The sequence below is a fragment of the Diabrotica undecimpunctata genome, chromosome 1 (genome assembly GCF_040954645.1).
Source record: "Diabrotica undecimpunctata isolate CICGRU chromosome 1, icDiaUnde3, whole genome shotgun sequence".
Lineage (NCBI taxonomy): Eukaryota > Metazoa > Arthropoda > Insecta > Coleoptera > Chrysomelidae > Diabrotica > Diabrotica undecimpunctata.
The window spans coordinates 91,961,566-91,987,746 of record NC_092803.1 but is presented as its reverse complement, the minus strand read 5'-3'; the positions used below and the strand labels follow the sequence as shown (position 1 = coordinate 91,987,746).

The following is a 26,181-nucleotide window of genomic DNA, read 5'->3' as shown; positions in this document are numbered from 1 at the left end:
TTAAAAAAATAATAAGTAAATTATTTATTTTAAAATTAATTTTGGGGTATTGAAATGATATTGGACGTAGGAGGAGGAAAAATAGTGTTTAAGAAATTAATTTATAAGTTATATACTAGATAATATTAGATATTAAAAGTATTTGGTTATTTTTGGTTGTTAACAAATTAATAAGATACAGAATGAGGAACAAAGCAATTAAAATAATCTATTATGCAGGCGACGAATATAAAGTAGGGTTATATGTTGTTTAAAATGTGTAGTTTATTAAATTAGAGTGTTTAAGTTACTGATTTAAGTTTATATTCTGATCTGAAAAGCCTAAATGTCGATAAAATTCTCGATAGAATAGTAAAGAATTCTCTAGAATACAGAATTTAACCTTTGTTTACGGTAGAACGTTCTCGAATATGGTTATGTCTGTGAAATGGACATAACCAGAACATATACTTTTTCGACAACAATCATATAGAACAATTCGAATATGATTTCTTGCCAGATGATTCTGGAACATGGAAAAAGATATAAATACCCGGTGATTTGGATTCAAAATGGCCAGTCAGTTAGTAAGAAAGTTAGTTAGAAGATAGACACATTTAGTTAGTGAAGTCAATTGTTCAGTAAGTTCAAGATAGTCAGTCAGAAGGTCCAGATGTTCAATATAATAAGTTCAATGAAGATTAAGAAACAGTATAAAGATAATATTATTAAAGATTAAAAATTATGTTATGTAAAAATGGTAATTGGATAATGGAAGGAAGTATTAATTGAAAATTAAAATTATATAATATATTTGGTGATTGGATATTGGTATATTGAAAAGAAGAATATATGTAAATGCTGTTAAGAAGAAAAATATTTTAAATTGGTGGAAGCTGATAATTGGAAAAAGTAATTTCACAAAAACAAGGATAACCGAGGCTGAGAACGAAGACATTGAGTGGTGATTAAAATCTTTATTTTGGAGAACATTTTATTTAGGCATTCAGTGAAAGAAAGGTACAAAATTTTGTTAATATAATTTAGTTAGTATCATAAGAATTTCAATTTTAAAGATAATTTGTTTAAAATTTACATTATCTATATAGTTTAATTAGTTACATCAGAATTTAAATTTAAAGATAGTTTATTTTAAACTTTACATTGGTTATGTTAGATATATATGTGTGTTTCATAATAGATATAATAAAGATAATTTCAAAAAGTGCTTACAAACTAATTCTTTGAGAACCGCGGTAAAAACCCTATATATTATTAAAAAACACTCATTGCTCATCATTCACAAATAATACATCATAACAATATATATATATATATATATATATATATATATATATATATATATATATATATATATATATATATATATATATATATATATATATCGGTTTCAAAACGTCTTGCGTCGTTGTCCGATGCCTAATTTCCACGAATTTCTATCATTGTCCCGTAAGTATATTTTTCTATTCACATACAAATTTATTATATTTACAGATAATCTTTTATCAATACCACACCCCACAATTTTTGAATATAATATATCCAAATCAACCACGTCATATGCACCCTTTAAATCTAGAAACAAACATAGCATAAATTCGTTTTTTGAGAAACAGAGTTAGATAGTCGTAACTAAATGTATGAGAGCATCAATGGTACCTCGACCTCTATGAAATCCATACTGCGAGTAGGGAAAAACTGAACTACTTTCAATAAAATGTTCTAATCTAAATTTTATAAGCCTTTCAAAGGATTTTGTCACACATGATAATAAAGAAATGGAAAAAAGATGATGGAAGTTCTGGGTTTAAGTTAAATTTGAGTAAAGGGCATATGATAATATTTTTTAAAGTATCGCAATATTCTTGTTTCAACCACCAACTATTAAAGATTTGTAAAAGAACATCTTTGGCATTTGACGGCAATTTGTCCAATATCTTATAAGTAAAACCGTCTAAACCGGGGGCTGTATTTCTGCTTTTTTTTAGTGCGAAATCAAGTTCTGAAGGAGTAAAAGGTTTTGACATGGAATTTATACTAGTATTAGAACGAAAAAATTCTTTAACCCTACCAACCTAATAAACCCATAGTTATTGGAAATTGATCTGACGGTTGACCATATTTTTGAGAGAGGTGTGCTTTTTTTAGACTATTTAAAAAATTTATCCAACTACTTTTTTTCTTTGTTTTAAATAATCGTCTGGTTTGGGCTGCTAAATTTTTATAGTTTATGTAATTATTATGGTTACTTTGGGTTCGATACGCTTTCAATGCTTCTGATCGTTTTCTTATTATGAATGTACATTCCTCATCCCACCAATAAGGCCTTGGAATTAAAGGAGTAAAAGGTTTTTTTATGGGCATAGATTTGGAAGCAGCTAGAGAGATAGTCTGAAAGAGTAGGGCTGTCTTCTCATCGTTAGAAAGATTATTAGATGATAAAAATGTGGATAATTGTTTTTCTAAATCTGTCTGAAATAGCTTCCAGTCAGCGCGGAAATCGTTCCATTTTCTTGATGGATTAATTAGGAATGAAGTAGGATTAATTTTAAGCTCTATTTTAATAGGAAAATGATCGAATCCCAATGTGTCGGGATATACTGACCAGTTTATACGATTTGTTAATGAGGCTGAGGTGATAGTCAAATCAACGGCAGAATGATTACCACTCGCGGCGATTCTAGTAGGTGTTCCGTCATTTAGAGAAACTAATTCGAAAAAATCCATGCTTTCGACTAATATTCTACCATTACGGTCATCCGGGATCGGACCCCACATGTAATGGTGGGCATTAAAATCACCACAAAAAACTGTTTTATTATAATCGAATTGTTCAAATAAATGTATCCAATCAGTCTTTTCTACTCTGATGTCAGATGGTTTATATATAGACGCAAAAGATATATTAATTTTGTTAAGTAAGACTGCACACACTTCTATTCCGGTATTAAAATTATAGTTAATGTTAATAATTTGATAATCAATGCCCTTTAGTATAAAAATGCCTACACCGTCATAGCCACTTTCACGGCATTTTGAAACAAAATTATACCCTTTTAATTTAAAGTCTATTTGGTTTTTCAACCAAGTTTCGGATAAAATAATAATATCTACATGAGAATTATTAATATAATTTATGAGATTATCCCTATTACTTACTAACGATCTACAATTCCATTGTAAAATATTTAAGGAAGATTGAGTAGGTTGACTGTGCATTTGGAAATTAATAATACGAGTGAATGCTTTCATTGTCACTCGTCGCTAAATTATCCGTTTCTGTGTTATTACCTGTTTCTTCTAAACTATTAGAAATAAGTTTTCTTAATTCATTTTCTAAATTGCATATAGGTTGAGATTGATTATTGGTATACATAAGTTGATTAATATGAGATGTGACAAGTAATATAAGTTTCTCTTTATAGTCAATAAATTCGTCCCTGTAGGGATTGGGTATTATAGGATTAGATTTAGGGGTAGGTCTTTTGCTAGAAGTTGACCCAGAGGTATGGGGTAAAATTGGTGGAGAAGTTGCTTTACGTTTAATAGTTGTAGATGTGTGAATATTTTCTTCTGTATATTGGACATTTTCTAGACAACGAGGTGTGATCGTTGGTTTTACAATATATGCAATGATTATTTTCATTACAAGTTTCTACAGTATGGGTGGTGTCTGTACATTTTTTACATCTACTGTCCTTAGATTTACATTGTTTTGAGGAGTGACCATATCTGAGACATTTATAGCATTGCACTACCGGGTGTATGTATGGATCTACTGAAAAATTGCATAAATTAATTATTATATTTTGTGGAACCTCGTTGTCCAAAAATTCTACAATTATCATTTGTCTTGGTACTAACTGAGTTGTGCCATCGTTGTTCGTTATTTTTCGTTGCATCCTTTGAACATTTACCACTTGTCTCTCGGATATTATCGCATCCTTTAAATAATTCTCCGAAAAGAAAGTATCAACCATACGGACTATGCCCTTTTTATGTGTATAAAATTCTGGAATATAAGCTATAAGATCATTTTTATTTATTAAATCATGATTAATTATTTTATTTGCTATAGAATAAGTTTTAAAAATGACTTTTACCCTATTAATGCCAACTGTTTTTATATCAAGTACATCATTTTTAATGGACGAATCATTTAATAAAAAATGTCCTACCTTCATTGGAAATAACCTACCGATATTTTTATTTTTGTGTTCAATATATACAAAGAATGGGGTTTTATCGCTGGGTTTATACCGGTTTTCAAAATCAATTAAAGTATTTACAGACCTGTTATCATCAATATTAGTTTTTTCAGACGTGTTGACGGAATGTAATTCATCGGGCGGTCTATGACCTCCAATAGCATTTTCTTCCATACTTAGATTTTTTGGAATACCAACTTATGAACCTAATTTGCACTAAACAAATTCACAAAATAACACAATAGCGATCACTTTCAAACTCGCACCGAAAGCAATATCAAAACAAACCGTTTTCTACGGCTATCGACTCGAGGTTTTTGGATGATATAGGGACACATTTTTTACATCCATCGCGGTATTAAAAGATCATACAGATAGGGCTTTTACATTACGTTCCTTGCACCAATTGTTTATATAAAAATCGTAAAGGGTCTTTTTAGTTGACCAATCAGGTATGTTGTACTTTTTGCCCTTTTGCATAGTAGGTAAGTTATCGAGAAATTTATTCATTGATTTATTTTCCAATTCAAAAGAATTAGATTTCTTGGTTTTTTTAGATTCAATGGGCGGGATACTATTTACTACCTCTTCATTTTCTCTTTTATGAACACTTTGTGTTTGTCTTGTCTCTTTCCAGTTTAAAACACACCATTTTCCTAGACACAATGTGTTTAAAATCATTGTTTTGGATACAGTTATTAACTTTTCACCTTTTCTTAAATTATATATAACAGAACAGTATCTTCTTGTAACATATTCATTTTTTCTGTCTCTTTGACATTGAGTTGGTATAGTCGCCTCGTATTTCGGTGAGACTGTGTAAAAATATATTTATCTGTAATAAAAGCAGACAATAAAAAATAAAATAAAAGTACTCTACCAGGAGTAGTTATTAACTGCAAAATTATCAATGACTGAGATGTATATAATAATACAAAGTTTTAATATTCTCATCGATATTTACATTTAGATGAGCCTGGTAAAATATCTACAGTCGCTCAGATAAAGTTATCATCGATGCATTCTTTGCGTAAGATAACAATTTTTGCCTGAGCAACCGAAACCATAAAGTAGTTTATCCCAATAAATTTCGTTTCGACCGTCCAGTGGTTTACAATTGGGTAGGCAGGTATAATATTTTATATTATTTTAAACTTTATTTTTAAACGAAATATTGTTTATTTGGATGAAACCTGGTATGGTATTCATGACACCGTGAAAAAAGTTGGACGAATAATAACAAAAAGTGTTCTAATTCATTACCGCCCAATAAAGGACAGAATTATAATTTTACACTGCGGTGTAGAAAATGGATGCATCGACGATTTATTATTAATATCTGTAAAAAAAATAAAGACGTGAATCTAGATTATCATGAGGATATGGAGGGTTCAATTTGTGAATCATGGTTTGAAAAATCTATATATATATATATATATATATATATATATATATATATATATATATATATATATATATATATATATACATATATATCGCACAAGAAGTTGTATGTATATATATATATATATATATATATATACATATATATATGTATATATATATGTATATATATATATATATATATATATATATATATATGTATATATATATATATATATATATATATATATATATATATACATATATATCGCACAAGAAGTTCGAGCGTCAATTATAATGCTTTCAGCTATCAATATGATGGAAATGAAGTATAAAAAAAGTTCAACTCAGGAACCATAGATTTAAACGTTTAATGTTTTTTTTGAAGAACAAAAACAGAAGTTAGTTTTTATAAAACTAACTTCTGCAGCTGAAGAGCCAGCGGAACCCTCTAATCAATTGGAATATCTTTACAAAGCCGTGTAGTAAAATGTAAGCGACATTTTCAATACCTCTCTGATGATACCATCCAAACATATGCTGAAACATGTTTATGAAGAATTGTGTTCTAAATTGTCTAAATCAGAAGCAATTGTAGAAACATGTTTATCAGAGTGTCCAAAGCAATCTGCTACAAGACTATAGGAGAAACATCTTACCTACATGACAGGACAGACAATTATAATTTTACACTGCGGTGGAGAAAATAGATGGATCGATGATGTATTATTAATACCTACAAAAAAATATTAAAGGAACCTCTTCTTCCGAGATTACCTAAATATAGTGTGATTATCATGGACAACGTATCATATTATTCAAGATTAATGAGAAAATTCCAAATATTACTTGAAACAAATTACAAATTCAAGAATTTGTTTGAGAAAGATTTGTACTTTGAGGCATCATATAGTAAAAAGGAATTGTTGGAGGTTGTTGACAGTAGACAGTACCAGAAGGAATATGTTGTTGATAACTGTACTCACAGTAATGGGCATACCGTGCTTGGTATGCCCAGTATTACAATTACTTCCTCCTTACTATTGTAAATTGAACCCAATAGAGTTAATATGGACACAACTTAAAGGTAATAGAAGAAGAAGAAACGTGGCTCCTAAATTTTTGTCTACTGCTCTCCAGTTAATTAGAAGAGAAGTCACAAAGATCACAGCAACCAACTGGAAAAGTGTAATCAAACATGTAATCGCAGTGGAAAATGACTATGTTAAATATTTACCAGCATTAACCAAATGAACTATAAATATAGAAGATACAACTGATACTAGTGATAACAGTGATTATGAGTAGATTATTAAGTTCTTATTTCCAACTAGGTATTAGTTGAAACCTTTATTTTTATTGTAATTGTACAAATTCTCGTTTTGCTTATATATCTTTGAAAATAGAGTACAAATACACTTCATGATAGAACAAAAACATACAACATAATTTAATTTAAAATAATCAAAGTACAGGTTAGGTTATTATAAAATACCTGCTAGATATATAAAAAAGATGTTCATAAAAGTTTTAGACCTATTACCCATTTTTAAATTATTGAGATACTAAGTCTTCTCTCACACGGTGTCAAACCAAAGTTGTTAATAGAATACGCTGTATATAATTTAAAAAATTAATTCTTTATTTTTTTTTATTACAATAACTAAGTTATCAGGGATAAAATGTGATCATAAGTTTTAAAACTTATGAGCAGTTGTGTTATTAAAACGTTTGTATACTAAAATACTTGTACATAAAAAATTTATTTAATTGTATGTGATAATTACTTTTATTAACAATTTTTTATAGGTATTATTATTTTACAATAAGTTCTATTTAGCCGAGTCGATTAGTGTTATCACTTCCTAGATATATCACAGAAGTTAACAACACCAATATTTTTTATTTAAACTTTATAGAAAATGAAACTTTTTCTTAAATAAAAATAAAAACTTTTATTTAATTAAAAATTAGATATCTACGCTACTGTTCAATAAAGTAGTGGTAACTCTAACAGTGTTGCCATTTTAGTAGTATTTTACTCCTCTGGTTCCTATAAATTTTCTCACGAAATTACGTGTCGACTATACTATTTGTACTAACGCGTCTAAATAAATTCTTTTCTCTACAAAGTCATTTTTTCCCAAAAAGTACGGTCTGTCGTCTTGTGTATCAAAGAACATCTATTTTTACAATCTTTGTCCTGTTCCTTACATTTACATCTTGTCTTTAGTGTCCTAGGAGGTCTCAGAACTCTATTATTTCAAATGTTGTTATCTTTCTTCCAAAATATCTTTGACCAGTTTCTCTATTCTTTCTGTTTTATTTATAAACCCAAGTAGATTTATCCACTTGGCATCTTTTTCTTCTTTTTTTTTACTGGCTCCAAATTTTCAGATTGATTGTCAGAATCAGAATTTTCTGAATAGTTCACCAGACCGAATCCTTCGTTAGATGCATGGATGCAGGTCTACCACTGCCTGGTTTATTTATTATATCAAAATCATTTTCTGAGCTACATGTGGCAGTAGTATTATGTGTTTCTATTTACTTTTCAATAATACTTTCGTTATTATAATTCGTCTTCTGAGCTATATACCAAACTAGTATCTTGTGTTTCTATTTCATTTCCAATAACACTTTCATTATTATAATTCAGTTCATGTATTGCATCAAAGTCGTTTTCTGAGCTATATACTGCAGTAGTATCTTGTGTTTCTATTTCATATCCAATAACACTTTCATTATTGTAATTTATTAAAGTAGAGAATTCAAAATTTTGGAGTGAAGATGATGCATCAGAGAAAGATGGTTTCGGAAAATTATTATTGATGAAAGGAATCTGATTAGAGATTTCATTTGAATTATTCTTTATATTGTAGTCGCCTAATGGTTTAACTCCAACTTTATTATTATTTAATTGGGATTCAATAAACAGAAAATTAATTTGGTCAGTTTGACGAGATATATTTTCCTGATCTATGAGTAGTAAAGGTAACTTATTTATAAAATTAGCAACATTTTCTGGCTGGTTGATTAAATGTTTATCTGTTTTTTCTTGACATGTTAATGTTCTATCGTTATTTTTTATATCTTGTTCTTTTACCAGGATACATATTTGTTAGAACGGGATGACATCGTAAACTGAAGAGCTATAAATAAAAGAAATTTTGCTCAATCATAATTACACAAAATTACTTTATAAAATAATAATTGTTATTAGTTAGGTATATAAAACTGTTTTATAATTTATAACTCAATAACAATATTATAACTCAAAACATCTTTGTTTCAATTAACAAAATTATTTATGGAAAACTGCTAACTCCAAATTCGACATGCAAATTAACAATGTAAACCAGTTAACTCCAAGTAAGAGTTTTTAAAGTTAATAAATATCAAATTATTAAGAATAACTGTGTTTAAATAAATACATACGCTTACCTTTATATCACTAAATCACTTTATTAATAATTGAAGTAATATGTTTTTAATGAAAAACTGAAGCGCAATGCTGTCTCTTGACACCCTCCAAAATATATTTAAAATGGCAACAATTAAAGGAGTTAGACGGTTTGCATTATTCAAATTGAACTTCAAGCGGATAGCTGCTTTACAGATGACGCGAATTAAAGAAAACTGTAAATATGTTAGATATTTCAACATCATCAAACGACAAATTTTATTTATTTTTAACAGGTGGATAATAATCTAAATTTCATTAAAAAGTGAAGTTAGCCACTTTACAGTTTAAGCCATCGATATGTCCTTGTTATACTCACTATACATAAAATCAATACTTTTTTTCAATTTTAACTACCTGACCACAGAATAAATAACAATCAGAATGTCCACTCTCAGATGCCGCCTTTGAAGTGTGTCAGCACGCGATCGCCATATTTTAAACGGAAACAGACTCGGATTGAGAAATTTTTGACAAGCTACGACAGAACTGTAATTTAAATTTTTAGAGATTAATAATGTAGTACATTTAAAATAATGTAGTACATTAAAAGTACGAATAAAATAGTGCATATTATGTCTATAGTTGCCGTAAATAAATTAAACCGGGTTAATTTTTCTATGCACACCAAATAAAATGTCACTGAACAGCACTGCTTCCGTTTAAAACATGGCTGATTTCGTCTGCGCGTACCTATTTTTTTAACCAGAGTGGGCATTCTGATTGTTTATTATTCTGTGATCTGGCCATGGTCAAGTGCAGACATACAATGACAAATGACATTAATCGGACTTTTTAAAGCAGTTTAAATTTTAAATCGTAGGCTTCCACGGCCAGAGTCAGAATTATAGTTTATTCGTCTTCCGGGTTTGGACCGTGTCATTTGTGAGTGACCCAAAAGTGGGTTCATCTCGACGTTTCGCTACAATTGTATGTAGCTTCTTCAGGAGAACAAAAAGGAAAAGAAAACAAAAGACAGGAAGATGGGTAGTTAGCAACGGTAACTCAGTTACTCAACGCAACCAGAGGCGAATACTAACTACCAAGATGGGCATTTGGTCACAGTAACTCAACTACTTAACGCAGCCAGAGGTGAAAACCAAATGCCAGGACAGGGATTCACGTCCAACAGCTCAGAACACTAACGCGTCGAGAGGCGGGGAGTGAATCCGACGATTACTCCGCTACCGCTCTATTTATAGTCGCGGTGACCTGTCGTGTCGGGACGTATCGGCACACTCCGTGGCGCGAACGTCAAGAAGCGCCAAGAACGTCAAGAAGCGCGCGCTACCACGATGCAGCCACATGATTGGCCAGCGCGCGCTTCTTGACGTTCGCGCCACGGAGTCGTCCCGACACGACAGGTCACCGCGACTATAAATAGAGCGGTAGCGGAGTAATCGTCGGATTCACTCCCCGCCTCTCGACGCGTTAGTGTTCTGAGCTGTTGGACGTGAATCCCTGTCCTGGCATTTGGTTTTCACCTCTGGCTGCGTTAAGTAGTTGAGTTACTGTGACCAAATGCCCATCTTGGTAGTTAGTATTCGCCTCTGGTTGCGTTGAGTAACTGAGTTAGCGTTGCTAACTACCCATCTTCCTGTCTTTTGTTTTCTTTTTGTTCTCCTGAAGAAGCTACATACAATTGTAGCGAAACGTCGAGATGAACCCACTTTTGGGTCACTCACAAATGACACGGTCCAAACCCGGAAGACGAATAAACTATAATAGTTTAAATTTAGGTTACAAGCTTGAACTAAACATAAGTACCTTATACAAATGATGTTAAATAAAAGATTTAAAACATTGTATGAAATCAATTACTAAGACAATATTATTATTGAATTAGCTGTTTTTGCAATAAATGTTAAAAATTTCCACGAAAATCATCAATAATATAATTTTTTTACTATTAGATTTTCTGTAAATTTATTAAATAAGATTATATTTTTAAAACTAACACTATTTCATATTATAATGATTATAAAAATATAATTTACATGTTGACTTTAATGAACATTTTTTGTTTTAGTCTAGCTGACTTAAATATTTGTTTGGGTACCACACTTCAGATAGTTCCTAGTGGTAATCTACCTCTTCGATGTAAAAAATATGGCGGAAAAGTAGCTATAGTGAATCTCCAACCTACCAAACATGTAAGAAATTATTTGTATACTATATCCTTTTTCAGAAATATTATTAAAAATAAAAATATGGTGGAAATGTTTAAATCAGAATGCCCACTCTGCTTATCAAGATAAGTACGCGTATCTCGTTCGCGCAGACGGAATAAGTCATGTTTTAAACGGAACCAGTGCTGTTCAGTGAAATTTTATCTTGTGTGCATAGAAAAATTAACCCGGTTTAATTTATTTACGGCAACCATAGACATAATATGCACTATATATTAAATTATTTTGAATTTACTAAATTATTAATCTCTAAAAATTTAAATTAACAGTTCTCTCGTAGCTTGTCACAAATTTTTCAATCCGAGTATGTTTCCGTTTAAAATATGGCGATCGCGTGCTGACAAACTTCAAAGGCGGCATCTGAGAGTGGGCATTCTGATTGTTATTTATTCTGTGCTATATCACTGAACTACAAAATTTTGGGACCGGAATGTCTGTCATGATCCACACCATGATTTCTATGTTTTTTGGTCAGTCGTATAACACAAAATGCTGTTGAAATTAGCTATACGTCATGGTCAATGGTTTTCTTATGTTTTCGGGAACGATGAACACGATGTATGTAGTGAGTGTGTATTTGAGGTTAACAGACGAAACTTTACACCTTTATTGCAAAATGCATATGAAAACTATTTTCTATAAAATAAACAATCTCGTATATGTCATTGTACAATAATACTCTCAGGCCAAGAATCTAGAAAACTTTTTTTTGTTTTTCTGCATTATAGAGAAAACAAAAAAATCACGTAACAGAAATTTTGGCTAACGAGTTTAAGACAATATTCTTTTAAATCAAAAAGCCTAATAAATTATGCGCAAGTGGCGTTAGCTACAAGGACTGTTGCCGTTAAGAGATTAGCTTCTTCGCCAATGCAGAATCAACATCACAAGAGTCTGTTGAAAGTCAACATAGTTTTATTCGGATGAGTCATCACTTTCTGATTTTTACTCTAAATCGCAAGTAAAACAGGAATCAATGAACCCAAAGCGTTTTCCTTAAAAAGAGCTAAACGACCCTGATCGAAAAGTATTTTTATATTATTTTTCTTTTATATTTAATGCTTTAATTAACGTGTGTGTATGTCTTTACGTACGTAAACTAATGCGGTCCTGTAGACACGCCCCCCATACCTAAGGGAGGAGAAGAAGATTCGGCCTGCACACACATAGCTTATTATTAATATAACCACTGTGCGGGAAATATTCAGATTGTGTAATCATCCACCCCGTCAATATAAATAGACGCTGTCCAGCCAGTCCAAAGATTCTGCACAGTCCAGTGCACTGAAAAGAAGCATTCATTTATCCTCACAGGTACCATACACTATAAATTTTGCGTTCACACATATTATTAAAATGAATTGAAAAATGTTTATTAACTTATTTCGGCATAAAAAAGAATACCAGTATCTATAAAAAAACATTTGAGTAATTGTCAATTTTCCTAAATATTGAAAACAATTAAATATGGTCCTTCGTAACGAATTTGAAATTAGTATAAATTAATTTTATTCAATTAAAATAATCCAAATTTAAAATTTTAAATTAAACATTAAGCATATATTTTCACTAAGAGGTTCGATTGAAATCATCTTAGACGGCAGAAACACATGGCAATAATCCCTTATCTCTAGTGGGTTTAAGGTATCACATTACAAAATATTTCATATACGAATTTAGAAGCATTAAACTAAAATAATTCTTTTGAATACAGGATGGTTGTAAGCTTATATATATATATATATATATATATATATATATATATATATATATATGTATATATAGATATATATATATATATATATATATGTATATATAGATATATATATATATATATATATATATATATATATATATATATATATATATACACTGCGCGTCACGAAAAAGAGGCCACCTAAATTTTTTGCCTTTTTTTAATTTTTACGAATCGTACCACAAAGTGATTGTCATTAGATGTTTGTGTAATATTTAAGAATATGTTCTGAAGCAGTATGCAATCATTTTTTAAATAAAAAATGTCAAAAAATAACTTCCAAAATAATGATTTTATTAAAAAACAAATTAACGTTGTACATTTGTTATGTTTTCTTTATAAAATTACATTTAAGTCGTGATTATTAATACTGTGTATTACCACCTCTATTGTGAATTACACTCCTCATTCGATTTGGCATTGAATTGATCAAATTCTGGATGTCGTTTTGAGGAAAAGCTTCCCATTCTTCCATGAGCGCCAACCGAAGCTGCTCACGATTTATTGGAGCAGGTATTCTGTTTCTTACCCTTCGTTTGAGTTGGTCCCAAACATGTTCAATTGGGTTCAAATCTGGACTTTGAGCCGGCCAGTTCATTTTTGACACAGCGACAGTTTCTAGATATTGCGTTACCATCCTGGCTACATGTGGCCACGCGTTGCCTTGCATAAAAATAAAGTTTTCGCCGACAAACCCAGCAAAAGGCATTACATGCTCGTCTAGACTTTCGGTAATGTATCGGTGTGCGTTCAACGCTCCTCTATCAATAAATACGAGTTCAGTACGGCCCTCGAATGAAATGCTTGCCCAAAACATTACCGAACCTCCTCCAACAGCAACACGTACTCGTCGAACACAAGCAGCATATCGTTCCCCATGTCTTCTGTATGTTTTGATGCGACTATCTGAGCCATAAAGAACCATCCTGGACTCATCATTAAACAAAACATTTTTCCAATCTTCTATCGTCCAATGCTCGTGGTCTCTAGCAAACTGTAGTCGGCGTTGTCGATGTGCTGCTGTTAACAAAGGTCCTGTTGCTGAACAGCGAGCCCTTAGACCAAATTCCCTCAAACTTCTCACGGTAGAAGTGCTTAAAGTCCACCCGTGAGCATTTTGAAAATGGTTTTGGATTGATCTAGCCCTAAAGAACCGATTTTGCAAAGAAGTGCGTTGTATAGAACGGTCTTATCTGGCCGTCGTGATTCTTCTCGGGCCTGATTCTGGTCGTCGTTCGTGAGATCCAGTCTCTACGAATCGTTGGTAAATTTTTTGGACCATACAACGACCGACTACAAGCTTTCTGGATACTTCTCTTGGACTCTTTCCATTACCAATCAAAGTAACAATTTGAACAGATCTCGCAAATTTCTCAGCCATAGTTTCTAATTTAAAAATCGCACAAGTTTACTCTTCGAACAACTGTACACTACTGAAAGATTTTTGAAAAACAGAATAGCCATATTCCAAGAAAAATAAGGTACAAACAACACGTGCATTATCCGAAGTCGTAAAACTGATATTAATTTTGCAAACCTATTACCCTTAATCGAACTGTCGGCACCGTTTGTCGGTGCCTAAAAGACGCTAAAAGTGTTTCTGCATTATGGGAATTTAGTTACAATAGAATAAATTGTATAAACAAGTTATTGAAAAATACTTACAAAATTCTAGGTGGCCTCTTTTTCGTGACGCGCAGTATATATATATATATATATATATATATATATATATATATATATATATATACACAGATTGAACGAATTTAAAACGGAACATACGAAATCAATGTATTTCGGCTCAACTCCGCTCTAGGTGGTTGGCCAACAAAAGGTTGTCAAATAATTATATTATAAAAATTCAATACTTCAGCGGGCTGCTGGATTCTGAATTCATTCAAGAACAAGTCAAAACTCCACCCAAATAGGTTGCATAGAATCACTGTGAAAACTAGAATACACAAGCAGTTATTATGCTGTCAAACCACTTATCGCTTCCTTATAGTCCAAGAGATAGAGCCGAAATTTTGAACTGATCAGTAATATGACATTTCTCTATTGGAATGTATTCATTGTAACTGGGTTAAGACTTTGCCTTACAGGCGGACGCCCCTCGTGGTACAGGGGGTGGCTATAAAGGGATGAAGTTGTAATTTTTTTCGGAAAAATTAACGATCGATAATATGGCTGAAAATTTACCCAGAGTAAGATCTTGGTATAACTAGACGAAATCCCAAATGGCGGACGCGAGAGTGGATACATAAGGGGTGGCGGACAGGGATGAAATTGCAATTTTTTGGGGAAAAATTAACGATAAGTAATATGTCCGCCATTTTCATGGCTCATTATTTAGCCCCTAAAAACTCTAAATCCAAAAGAGCGGACAGCTGGGTTGGTACAGAGCCATAAAACGGGGTCAAATGTACCACTTGCCTGCGCATTTTAGATCTCGGTAACAATTTTCAAACTGATTTTATTATGATATTTTTATACCGATTGATTTGAAAATTTGTATGCTCACTTCTGTTACTATTCTGAGAAGCGTCAAGTAGAGTTTTCCTCAAAATTTTCCAAAAAAATTTCCGTAAATGAAAATTTTTGTAATTTTTTGAGGTAAAATCTAATTTATAGAATCCTTTCGATTTTCTGTAAGTTATACCATGATTTTTTTCCAAAAATTTTCAAACGATTTTTCCGATAAGAAAAAAAAATTAGAAAAACTTTTCTAAAACATTTGATAAAACTCTACGTCATCGTCTGAATCTTTTATAGAATATTTTGTAGTTTTAAAATGATATTATGATCATGTTTTTTTTTTAAACTAAAGTCATATTTACTTTACAAATCACATTTTTTTCTTAAATATAAATATTTTACGAATTAATTTTTAATTGAATAAATGTTTGATATTTGATATTTTATTAAATTAAAGTAATTTTATAATGTTAACTATTAAATATTTTTGGTATAACAAATAGTAATTTTACTTATTTTTTATTACAATAAAAAGGTTTTTAAATTTATATTGCATAAATAATGGTTGTTCAGATATAAGAAAAATTTGATTTATTATTACATTAATAATCAAATACAAAATATATTATTTCTATTTATCAATAGGTAAAATTCAATTTGTAGAATTCCTATAACATTTTACAAATAATTATTAATAAAAATGAATTTAATAGTGGACTTATCAATTTTTTAAGTTTTGAAATTTACTTTGTACTTAGATATTTTTAATATTTTTTTTAACTTTCAAATTGATTGAATTTTTTTTTTCATTAGTTAATTATAATTTTACAAATTCTGTTTGGACATTAATTTTGCATCATTATTATTTTAAAATATTAAAATAATAATGATGCGCGTTCCATTTAGATCAGTAATTCTTGGTGAAACTGACTTCGATTGTAATGAAGTTTTTGAAACCTTAGAAACTTTCATATGTCACTTATATGGAACAGGACTGACGAGAACAATTCCAAAAAGAAAAGTAAACGATGTCAGATTTTCACTATTTAACCGGCAGTATAAGTTGCATGATATGAACGAGCCTTTAAAAAAAAAAAACTAAAAAATTTCGATGCTTCAAGCTTACCACCATGTCAAGATGAATTACACCAACATCTACTGCGAGCCCATTATATTTCAAATATTTCGACAAATGCTCATAAAAAATTACCAACAGAATTGATTGTTGAAGAACATGGTTGGGAGTTTGAAGATGAAACATATAAATTCAAATGGTTTAGTGGACCGCAGATGCCAGAATCAATTCGAGAAGTAGTGATTGAAAATGAAGCAGATAATAAATGTGATATTATTGAAAGTGAAAGTGACGAAGATGATGAATGTGATGACATCAGTGAGAGTGAGAAAAATGACGAAATTTTTAAAGTTTTTCTAAATTTTTTTTTCTTATCGGAAAAATCGTTTGAAAATTATTGGAAAAATTCTTGGTATAACTGACAGAAAATCGAAAGGATTCTACAAATTAGATTTTACCTCAAAAAATTACGAAAATTTTCATTTACGAAAATTTTTTTGGAAAATTTTGAGGAAAACTACTTGACGCTTTTCAGAATAGTAACAGAAGTGAGCATACAAATTTTCAAATCAATCGGTATAAAAATATCATAATAAAATCAGTTTGAAAATTGTTACCGAGATCTAAAATGCGCAGGCAAGTGGTACATTTGACCCCGTTTTATGGCTCTGTACCAACCCAGCTGTCCGCTCTTTTGGATTTAGAGTTTTTAGGGGCTAAATAATGAGCCATGAAAATGGCGGACATATTACTTATCGTTAATTTTTCCCCAAAAAATTGCAATTTCATCCCTCTCCGCCACCCCTTATGTATCCACTCTCGCGTCCGCCATTTGGGATTTCGTCTAGTTATACCAAGATCTTACTCTGGGCAAATTTTCAGCCATATTATCGATCGTTAATTTTTCCGAAAAAAATTACAACTTCATCCCTGTATAGAAACCCCTTGTACCACGAGGGGCGTCCGCCTGTAAGGCAAACAAAAAGGTCTTAACCCAGTTACAATGAATATATTCCAATAGAAAAATGTCATATTACTGATCAGTTCAAAATTTCGGCTCTATCTCTCCGACTATTAGGCAAGCTCCTCTTTCCTTTAAACGAGACAGATAGTTGAACGATATTTTATAGAATGTCTATCACCGGGTATGGATTTATTTTTGTCCAAGTTTTATATTGGTCCACTATTTCAAATGCAGTTCAAACAGACATATATTAAATTGTATGTTCCGTTTTAAATTCGTTCAATCTGTATATATATATATATATATATATATATATATATATATATATATATATATATATATATATATATATAGACTTTTGGTGGAGCTTTCGGAATGGTTTTATTGCTTTTTCAAGACACTGTAATATATATAAAAAATGTGTAAATATTTACAAAATATCAACAATTCGTCAGTGCAACTTACTATACCCTGGCCGCTTAAAACATGGAATCCAAGGTCGCATGATCACTCAATGCAAGCATCGACAGACGCTCGAAACTAGACCTTATGGGAAACTGTTTACACCGTCATTATTTGTGTCATGATACTATAACTTAAATGTTTTATGTATCATGATTTGTGTTTCACTTTCGCCGGCTGGTGAATTTTGTGAAAATGTTTAAAATTAATGTAAATCAATAACCTCTAAAAAACGGTATAAATATATTATAGCAACATTGTTAGTTCGTTTTTGTTGAGCGGTGTAAACGTGGGAAAAGTGATAACATAGGAAGACGAATATTTAAGAGTGCGTGCCATTCACATGATCATTCCATCTTTTCAGCGGCTCAACTATAGTCGTTGAGATTTTTTAAAATAAACTTTGACACTCAACATTAATAACACAAATATAAAATATAATAATGGACAATACATTCTAAAAATTTTGGTGAGGATAGTAAAACTTAGTTTATTTCATGACATATTTTGATAGTATGTTTTAACTCTGATACATATAGAACAGAAAGAAAAAACAATGTGATTAAAGTGTAATTAGTTGTTCTTAATATTGTATTTACTTTCAAGAAACAAGAGGCCTATATTTGGGTAGTTTTGATTTTTAATTATTAAACCTGTCTTAATGGTATGCAACCAGTTATGCATATGCATACAAGAATATGTAGAAGTTAATACTCATTTTATTTTTGATGTTTTTCCAGTAAATAACAATAAATGTTGCACTTGATTTGAGTCATATAAAAGATAAGTCAGAAAAAATGTTAAATCGTTTAGTTCCCATAATTCTAATAACGAAAAGTAATCGTCTCGTCAAACTTCTACATTTCTGACCAGTTCTGTCAGAAATAAGTCTCTATTTTGTGGTTGCGATCATGCTATATTTAAATCATAACCACAAAATCATCACCACAAAAACGTTTTGACATCGCTAAACAGAATAAATGTTGTATAAACTGTTTATCTAATACCCATGCTACGGTCATATGCCTTTCATCCAGAAGGTGTACAAATTGAAACAAATAACTTCATACTGCTCTTCACTTTGATAGTCTCAATGCTTATGATCATTCTTCTTCTTATCATAATGAAGTTGCTGGTTCATCCAACGATATCATGTCTTATATTTCCCCCTTATTAAATACTTTGACAAATAATGTCTTGCTACCTACCTTGATCGTTTTGGTAAAGCCTTGGTTAGATTGACAGTGTATCTTAAGCTAACTTCATTACTAAAGAATGTGCAGACAAATTAATTGTCCCGAAATTCAATGCGGATTTATCGATAAAGGTCGATAAAGGTCGAAAAAGTCTTGATAGAATGTGCACTCTTAAAATCTGCCAAGACATGCCAACTGCTCCAATTTCCGTAGGCAACTTGTCACATCTTCAGCATTTAAAGTTAGCTGATAAAATGGCAAATATTTCCTGCAAACTTGATATTCTATTAGGAGCAAATATTTTTCCTGTATCTTAACAATGGGAATTATTAAATCTTGGAATGATCAGCTTTGAGCTCTTGAAACAAGTTTCTGTTATGTTTTGATGGCAAATATTCCACCTACAAATATATCAAATATTCATTCCTTTTTTAAATCATTCTGGGCCATTGAGGAAGTACCAGAAGTTAAGTATTATTCTCCGGGAGACTCGTTCTGTGCGAAATTAGATTCTCGTACTACTTGTGCCGAGGGTAGATTTGTAGTAAATTTACCTTTTGAAAACGAAATACCTTCTTTTGGCGACATAAACCTTATAAAGATTTAGTTCTCTAGAGCGCAGATTTGCCAAAATGAATCACTTAAGATTCAATATTCAAACTTCATTAAAAGTTTCATAGATAATCATTATCTAAATCCCATTTAGTCAAGTACGGAAATAAATAATGCTTATTATCTACCGCATCATTGTATCTACAAGGAGTCCAGTACTACTCCATTGTGCGTTATGTTTGATGCTTCCGCACACGCTCTCAACTTTCCGTTTTTAAACGAGGAACTTAACTAGGCCCAAAATTACAAAATGATCTTGTAAAATTATTGGTTAAATTCAGTTTTCATAAATATGCCTTCACTTCTTCTTCATGTACGTAAGATGGCTATTTGGTTGTTGATACTATAAACGAAATCGAAAATAGGTATTTTTCTGCAATTTCACGATTAGAAGATAATCTAAACACTCTCACTCATTCTCAATCTGCGTGATTGGAAAATAAACCACACACTCTCACTCATTCACAATCTCCATGAGTAGAAAACAAACTACACACTCTCATTTTCTAGTTCTCTCAATACAAAAAGAAAGACATAAATCTCAGCGGAATGTTGAGAAAGAGAGTGGTAAATAAATAATGTACTAGTAATTAACTTTGAACGTATTGTGGTCCGGGTAGTGTCAATATATGGTCTTTGGGATGTGGTGAGTTTTATTAGACAAACAATACTTCGCAACTCTTAAAGGTAAGCCAGTTAGACTATTGAGCCTGCAGTTACCTTCAACTAACCTCCTAGAAGAAATAAATATACAGTCCACAAGCTACCGAAAAGCAAAAGATCCAGGGGTTGAAGCTATTTCTGATCCTAAGCATAAGCATCCTGCCCGATCTTGGTGATACATGGTGCTTCAAACAATACAACAACAGGTGTGGTGATATCAAAAATACACGCCACATATTTAGCCCAAAAGAAACTCCAAGGCACCAATCCCAGACTAGACACCAAATCTTGCCAGGGAGAAAACAAAGAAATTAGCCACCTCAAAATAGAAACGAAGTTAACGCCAATAAAAATCCATAAGAGATATTTATTAACATTATTCCATCCAGAGAAGATACCTGATACAAAACAGTCATCCAGGAAAAAGGGAACTATACAAAAACAACAGAGATGCGATTAATAAAGTATAGGAACAACTCAGAATAGTAAAAGAGTAAGTCTTAAATTATTCTATTACTGGCTAAGTACTTGGACTAAACAATCCTTCGTCGAAAACAATTTCTACGTCGTACGTTCCAGAAGGTTATTTGGAAAAGATGATTAGACATTATTTGCTGAGGTAAATCATTAGCGATTGGAGTGTTTCTTTTCTGGTATGAAAGACCGGGAGAATTTGCTCTTTGTGATTGCGCGTTTGCATTATTAGAGGAGCGATGAGAATGTTAACGTTTATTTCTGTTACCATCTTGTTGAGAGGGTTGTTCAAAATGATTAGAGTTAGCTGGGCTGTAATTATCTGAATAAAACATGTGATTATCCCGAGATTGATTCGTGTTGGAGTTAGCCGTGCGATAATTATTTGAATGAGAAATGTGATTAGCTCGAGATTGATCGTTCGTGTTCTCTGCATAAGAATTTTAATGCAGCAGAGTGTGATGTTTTCTGGAGCACATCGAACAGCTGCGAGAGGGACAAGCAGCATGGTTGTGTCTTCTACCCAAGCAATTGATTTGACATGTGATTTGATCTCAGAAAATAGTACAATGAGATAATTATTTCTTATTTTATATCTTACTTAATTGAGGTTAACGGCTATATATATATATATATATATATATATATATATATATATATATATATATATATATATATATAAGAAATACTGGATATTATTGCCTGTCGATATAAACAAACAACACAGTTTATTAGGGCTGCAGTCAGTAGGTTTGGCCGGGATGTTATAGAAACACTCTTTTGACTTTTGGTCGAGCTTTCGGAATTCTTTTATTCCTTCTTCAAGACACTGTAATTAGAAGAAAGTGTAAATATTTACAACATATCTCAAATTGTCATTACAACTTACTAGTCGTTGAGATTATTTTTCTAAAGACACTCAACATTAAAAACACACATATAAAATATAACATTTATAACATTTAAAATAATGGACAATATACATTTTAAAATTTAGTTGGAAAGTTAAAATTTTGTTAGTAACATCTTTTCATGGTGTGTTTTGAGTGATCCATAGAGAACAGAAAAAGAAACAAAAAATAGTGTGATTAAAAAGTAATTAGGAGTTCTTGCTATTATATTAATGGAAGTAGTATCTTAAACCTGTCTTGATAGTATGCAACATGTTTTGTATGCAGGTGTATTACGGTGTGTATATGTAAAAGTAAATCTTTATTTTATTTTTGATGTTTTGTCAGTAAGTAACAATAAATGTTGCTCAATTTATCTATGTCTGACTATGTCTCTATGTTTTAAAGTTAATGCATGTTCTGTGAGCGCACATGCGTTTATCTTTTTGGTTTTTATGTCGCTGCGATGTGATATTACTCTATTGTGAAAATTACGAGATGATTCTCCGATATACACGTTTTTACAGTTGGCACACGGTATAGAATAAACAACATTCGATGACTCCTGTATTGTGAAAGGATCCTTTGTCTTTGTGTACAACTTCTTAGTTGCAATTTTTAAGCCAATATATATATATATATATATATATATATATATATATATATATATATATATATATATATATATATATATATATATATATATATATATATAAAATTAGTAGGGAAAAATTAATTTTTAAGTACAATTTCTAAATTGATGAACTTACCCATAACTTTGTTTATCTCAGAACTTACTTCCGTGGCCAGTATCAATTATGTTGTATTTGCAAGAATGAGTACAAAAAGGAATAAAAAATACACAAAACAATACCATATATTAGATAATAAGATTATAATTATCAATATAAATAAAAATAGATCATATGATTCTAGTTTTCTCTCCGGTCCTATTAAATTATAAAAAAAAACTGTCTCTATTCAATCTAATATCCAAAACAAAAATTCGCTCCGATATTAATAATCTCTTGATAATCTCTAGGCATATCTTTTGTTTTCAATAAAACAAAACTAAACTTTAAGTTGTTTTTCCTTCTGCTGCTTCTCCAACCCTCCTGATCTCGTTTACTCACGATACCAAACATATGCGGCTCAAACAATTCTTAAATTAAAAGAAAAACTTACAAATTGTGGATTTGAAGATCTCTGCTTACACTCAGGTTTTATGCTGCCGCAAACAAATTCACAAACTTTCTTTCATGATTCACTACTTTATCTCTCAACGTAAAAACACCTTTTTCTTAACACGGAACAACCTTTTCTCTTGTAGTTCTATCTTAGACTCCTCTTTCTCTAGTCAAAATTTCATTATGCTGTGGCGTACAAAACCGAATCTATATAAAAAAATTACAAATTGTACCAAATATAAATCAGACGTACACCCGGAAAGAAAAGTACTATACGGTGACAGTCTGGGAATGGCTCGCGGCTAGACAAAACAGTGGAGATGGTCGTGCGGTCCACAAAACAAAAAAATCCGAAGTTATATCAGGGGCGCCAGGTAAATTGGCCCACAGCCTTCCCTACGTTGCTATTCAATAAACCACCAACTTACCAATAGGTTTACTACTAAAATACTAAGTAACAGTATACAACCTGAATAAATAAAAAAATAAATGAAATTGTCAGATTAGAATTTAGTCAATTTTAATAAATAGATTCCCAAGATAGTTGAAAATAAATACATACATATTACATATTACAATATTATTTAACTTTACCATAGGCTTAATAAAAAAATAATATAAAAATGCGGCTTCTACTTGCCTAACAAAAATTCATAAGTTATTTCTATTTAACAGAACAAAATGAAAGGTAAGACGTATCAAAAGTACCGGACGCTAAGGGGTGTGCGGTTCAATACCAACCAAAAAAAATAATTAACGCAAATAGGACACCACGTGAGCTCAAGTGCGTGCGCAGAAAATAATATAAAAAAAATAAATCTCAAATATATAACCCCCCCTTAGACGCAGTTTACAAAATTAAAATAGGTATGTGTAAATATTGAATTAATAAAATAAACCGCAAATTATCTTTAAAAAAAATCTGTAAAGTATTTGTAAATATGAAAATAAAAACTAACAGCAAATAATCTTTAAAAAAAACTATTGTATTCCGCAAACCAAATTAGACGGCGCTTAAATCTTCCGTTGAAAATTAATTATCGATCCATACCTCGAATTTTCATATACTTCACCGCGTGGAATTCCAGTTATAGTTCAGCGTGTCTTCAATCCAAAATCCCATACGCTTGTCGCTGTACATAGACTTGTGTGACAATGTTGAAAAGTTGAAAATTACAGCCAGATGGAAAAATACGAAGAAGAAGAAGCAGAAAAAAACAAACAAACCAACCAACCAACCCCTTCTTAGCCAGATTAGGGGTTTGAAATATCCCAAATTGGACCGAAGCGTAGCCGGCTATTTGGACTCGTGATTAAGGCTAATTTCTTGATCTAAATACGACTCCCGGTATTCACGTGTACTGTAGATCCGCTTTTTTTTTAGCGAAATTGTGGATATTCCAAAAAAAACCCTTCCACGAAGGCAGCAAATCCCCTTGAATATCCACACGGTTCGGACTAGTCCAGATCCCACATGGAACAGCAGCAAAAGCAAAAAAACAAAAATGCCGTTTTTAATCTAGCCCAACCTTTCAGTAACACTCTCAAACCTGGAATCACTTTCTTTCCGTCGTCTTTCCGAACACTTGACAACTTGACACACGGAGGTCACCGAATAGTACCGAGATTCAAAAATTTCAATTTTATGATCCCAATTCTTCCAAGATAACTCTAGAAAGAACGATCTAAATTAGTTTCTTCACAAAAAAGAGGACGTGTTCCCTTAACTTCAGCACAATTTGCCAGACATTACCCCTATTTGAAAATTACTAATTTTATTTTCGCCACCTTGCTTATAATATATTATAGGCAACCGCTCTTACACGTCCTGAATTATTTAAATTTTGATAAAATAGAGGTGGGACTTTCTACTTTAAATTTGGAACGTAACAACACCTCCCTTTCCCAGAGGAAAATTTACGAGGAAAAACTAGACGAAGAAAATTTTCCCTCGCGCTAGCGACACACTACCTAAACTCTGAGCGAAGTCCACACAATCCACACAATCATCATCCACACCGTCTTCACCATGCGCAAGTACTTGGACAACGAAAGACATACCAACCTCAAACCACACGCACAAAGCAACAACTTACTTACAACACTTACTCCACTTCCACACAACAGTCATCTCTCATCGTATGAGATCAAGTAGAATAGTTTCAAATTCCAACGTCAATCTGACAACACTGATTTGGTCGGTTACTGGATGTTGCCCTTATTCGCGACCTCCCAGCTCTGGGGCATCGCTAGTACTTCACTATACCTCGCATAACATGAGTCCATAAGAAACTCTCCACCACTCGACTCTTACTGATACTGCGAGAAACATCTACCGAAACAGTAGTGTAATTCCAATTGTTCATTAAAATAAAAATGAGATAGGTCTTTCAGAATTTAAATCCGTATACAACGAAATTTAGTGAATCATCCAAAACTAAGCTATTATCCAACAAGATTCACCAAAACATAATTATGTGGCTTCGAAAAAATCCCAATTAAATAGAATGGCTTACTAACATCAAAACAAATCCCAACGCCATATCATCGAAGACAACATATTTCTGACCAAACCTAAGTGACATTCAATTCCATAAATCAAAAGAAATTAAGGCTACCGCAACCCTACGACTTCGTATTGGCTACCTAACACAAAAAAAAAACGAATCGGTTGACCATCCAAATACATCCTAAGAACCGATCATAGCCAACACTCAGTCATCCTTCACGGACACAACAAAAAAAAATAAATACAACCAATTTCAGAAGAATTTACTTAGACTAGACAAAACTTTGCTAGTCCGTTCTACTCCGACCTAAATCCTATCGGGATCACCAGTCGGGTTACTAATCCTTAAATCCTTAATATTCCAAATACCTTGATCCTTGCCATTTTCATCCTCTAAACTATATGTCCAGGGGGAAACTTTCTTCTTCACGAAGTAGGGTCCTATCCATCTAGGAGCTAACTTTTTCGTGAAATATTTAGCGGCATCTGACAACACAAAATTTCTCCGCCATACTGACTGATGGGGCTGAAATTCCTCTGGACGTCTCCGTAGATTATAGGTCTTCTCACACTTAGCCGAAGCTTTATCTAAACGTTTTCTAACATCAACAAATAATTCCTGGAGTCCACGCGATCGATTATATCCCATTTTAGCTACTTCGTCCTCCGGGTCTC

At 31.7% G+C, this 26,181-nt stretch overlaps 1 protein-coding gene across 2 annotated transcripts in view; it reads left to right on the top strand.

Annotated features, from left to right (window-relative positions):
* Window positions 1-26,181, top strand: part of Sirt6 (sirtuin 6) — a 336,907-nt gene that overhangs the window by 295,220 nt on the left and 15,506 nt on the right. For both annotated transcript variants that reach the window (XM_072545222.1, XM_072545230.1), the window contains one exon: window positions 11,084-11,207. In XM_072545222.1, coding sequence (XP_072401323.1) covers window positions 11,084-11,207 — 124 coding nt within the window. The remainder of the gene's footprint in view (window positions 1-11,083; window positions 11,208-26,181) is intronic.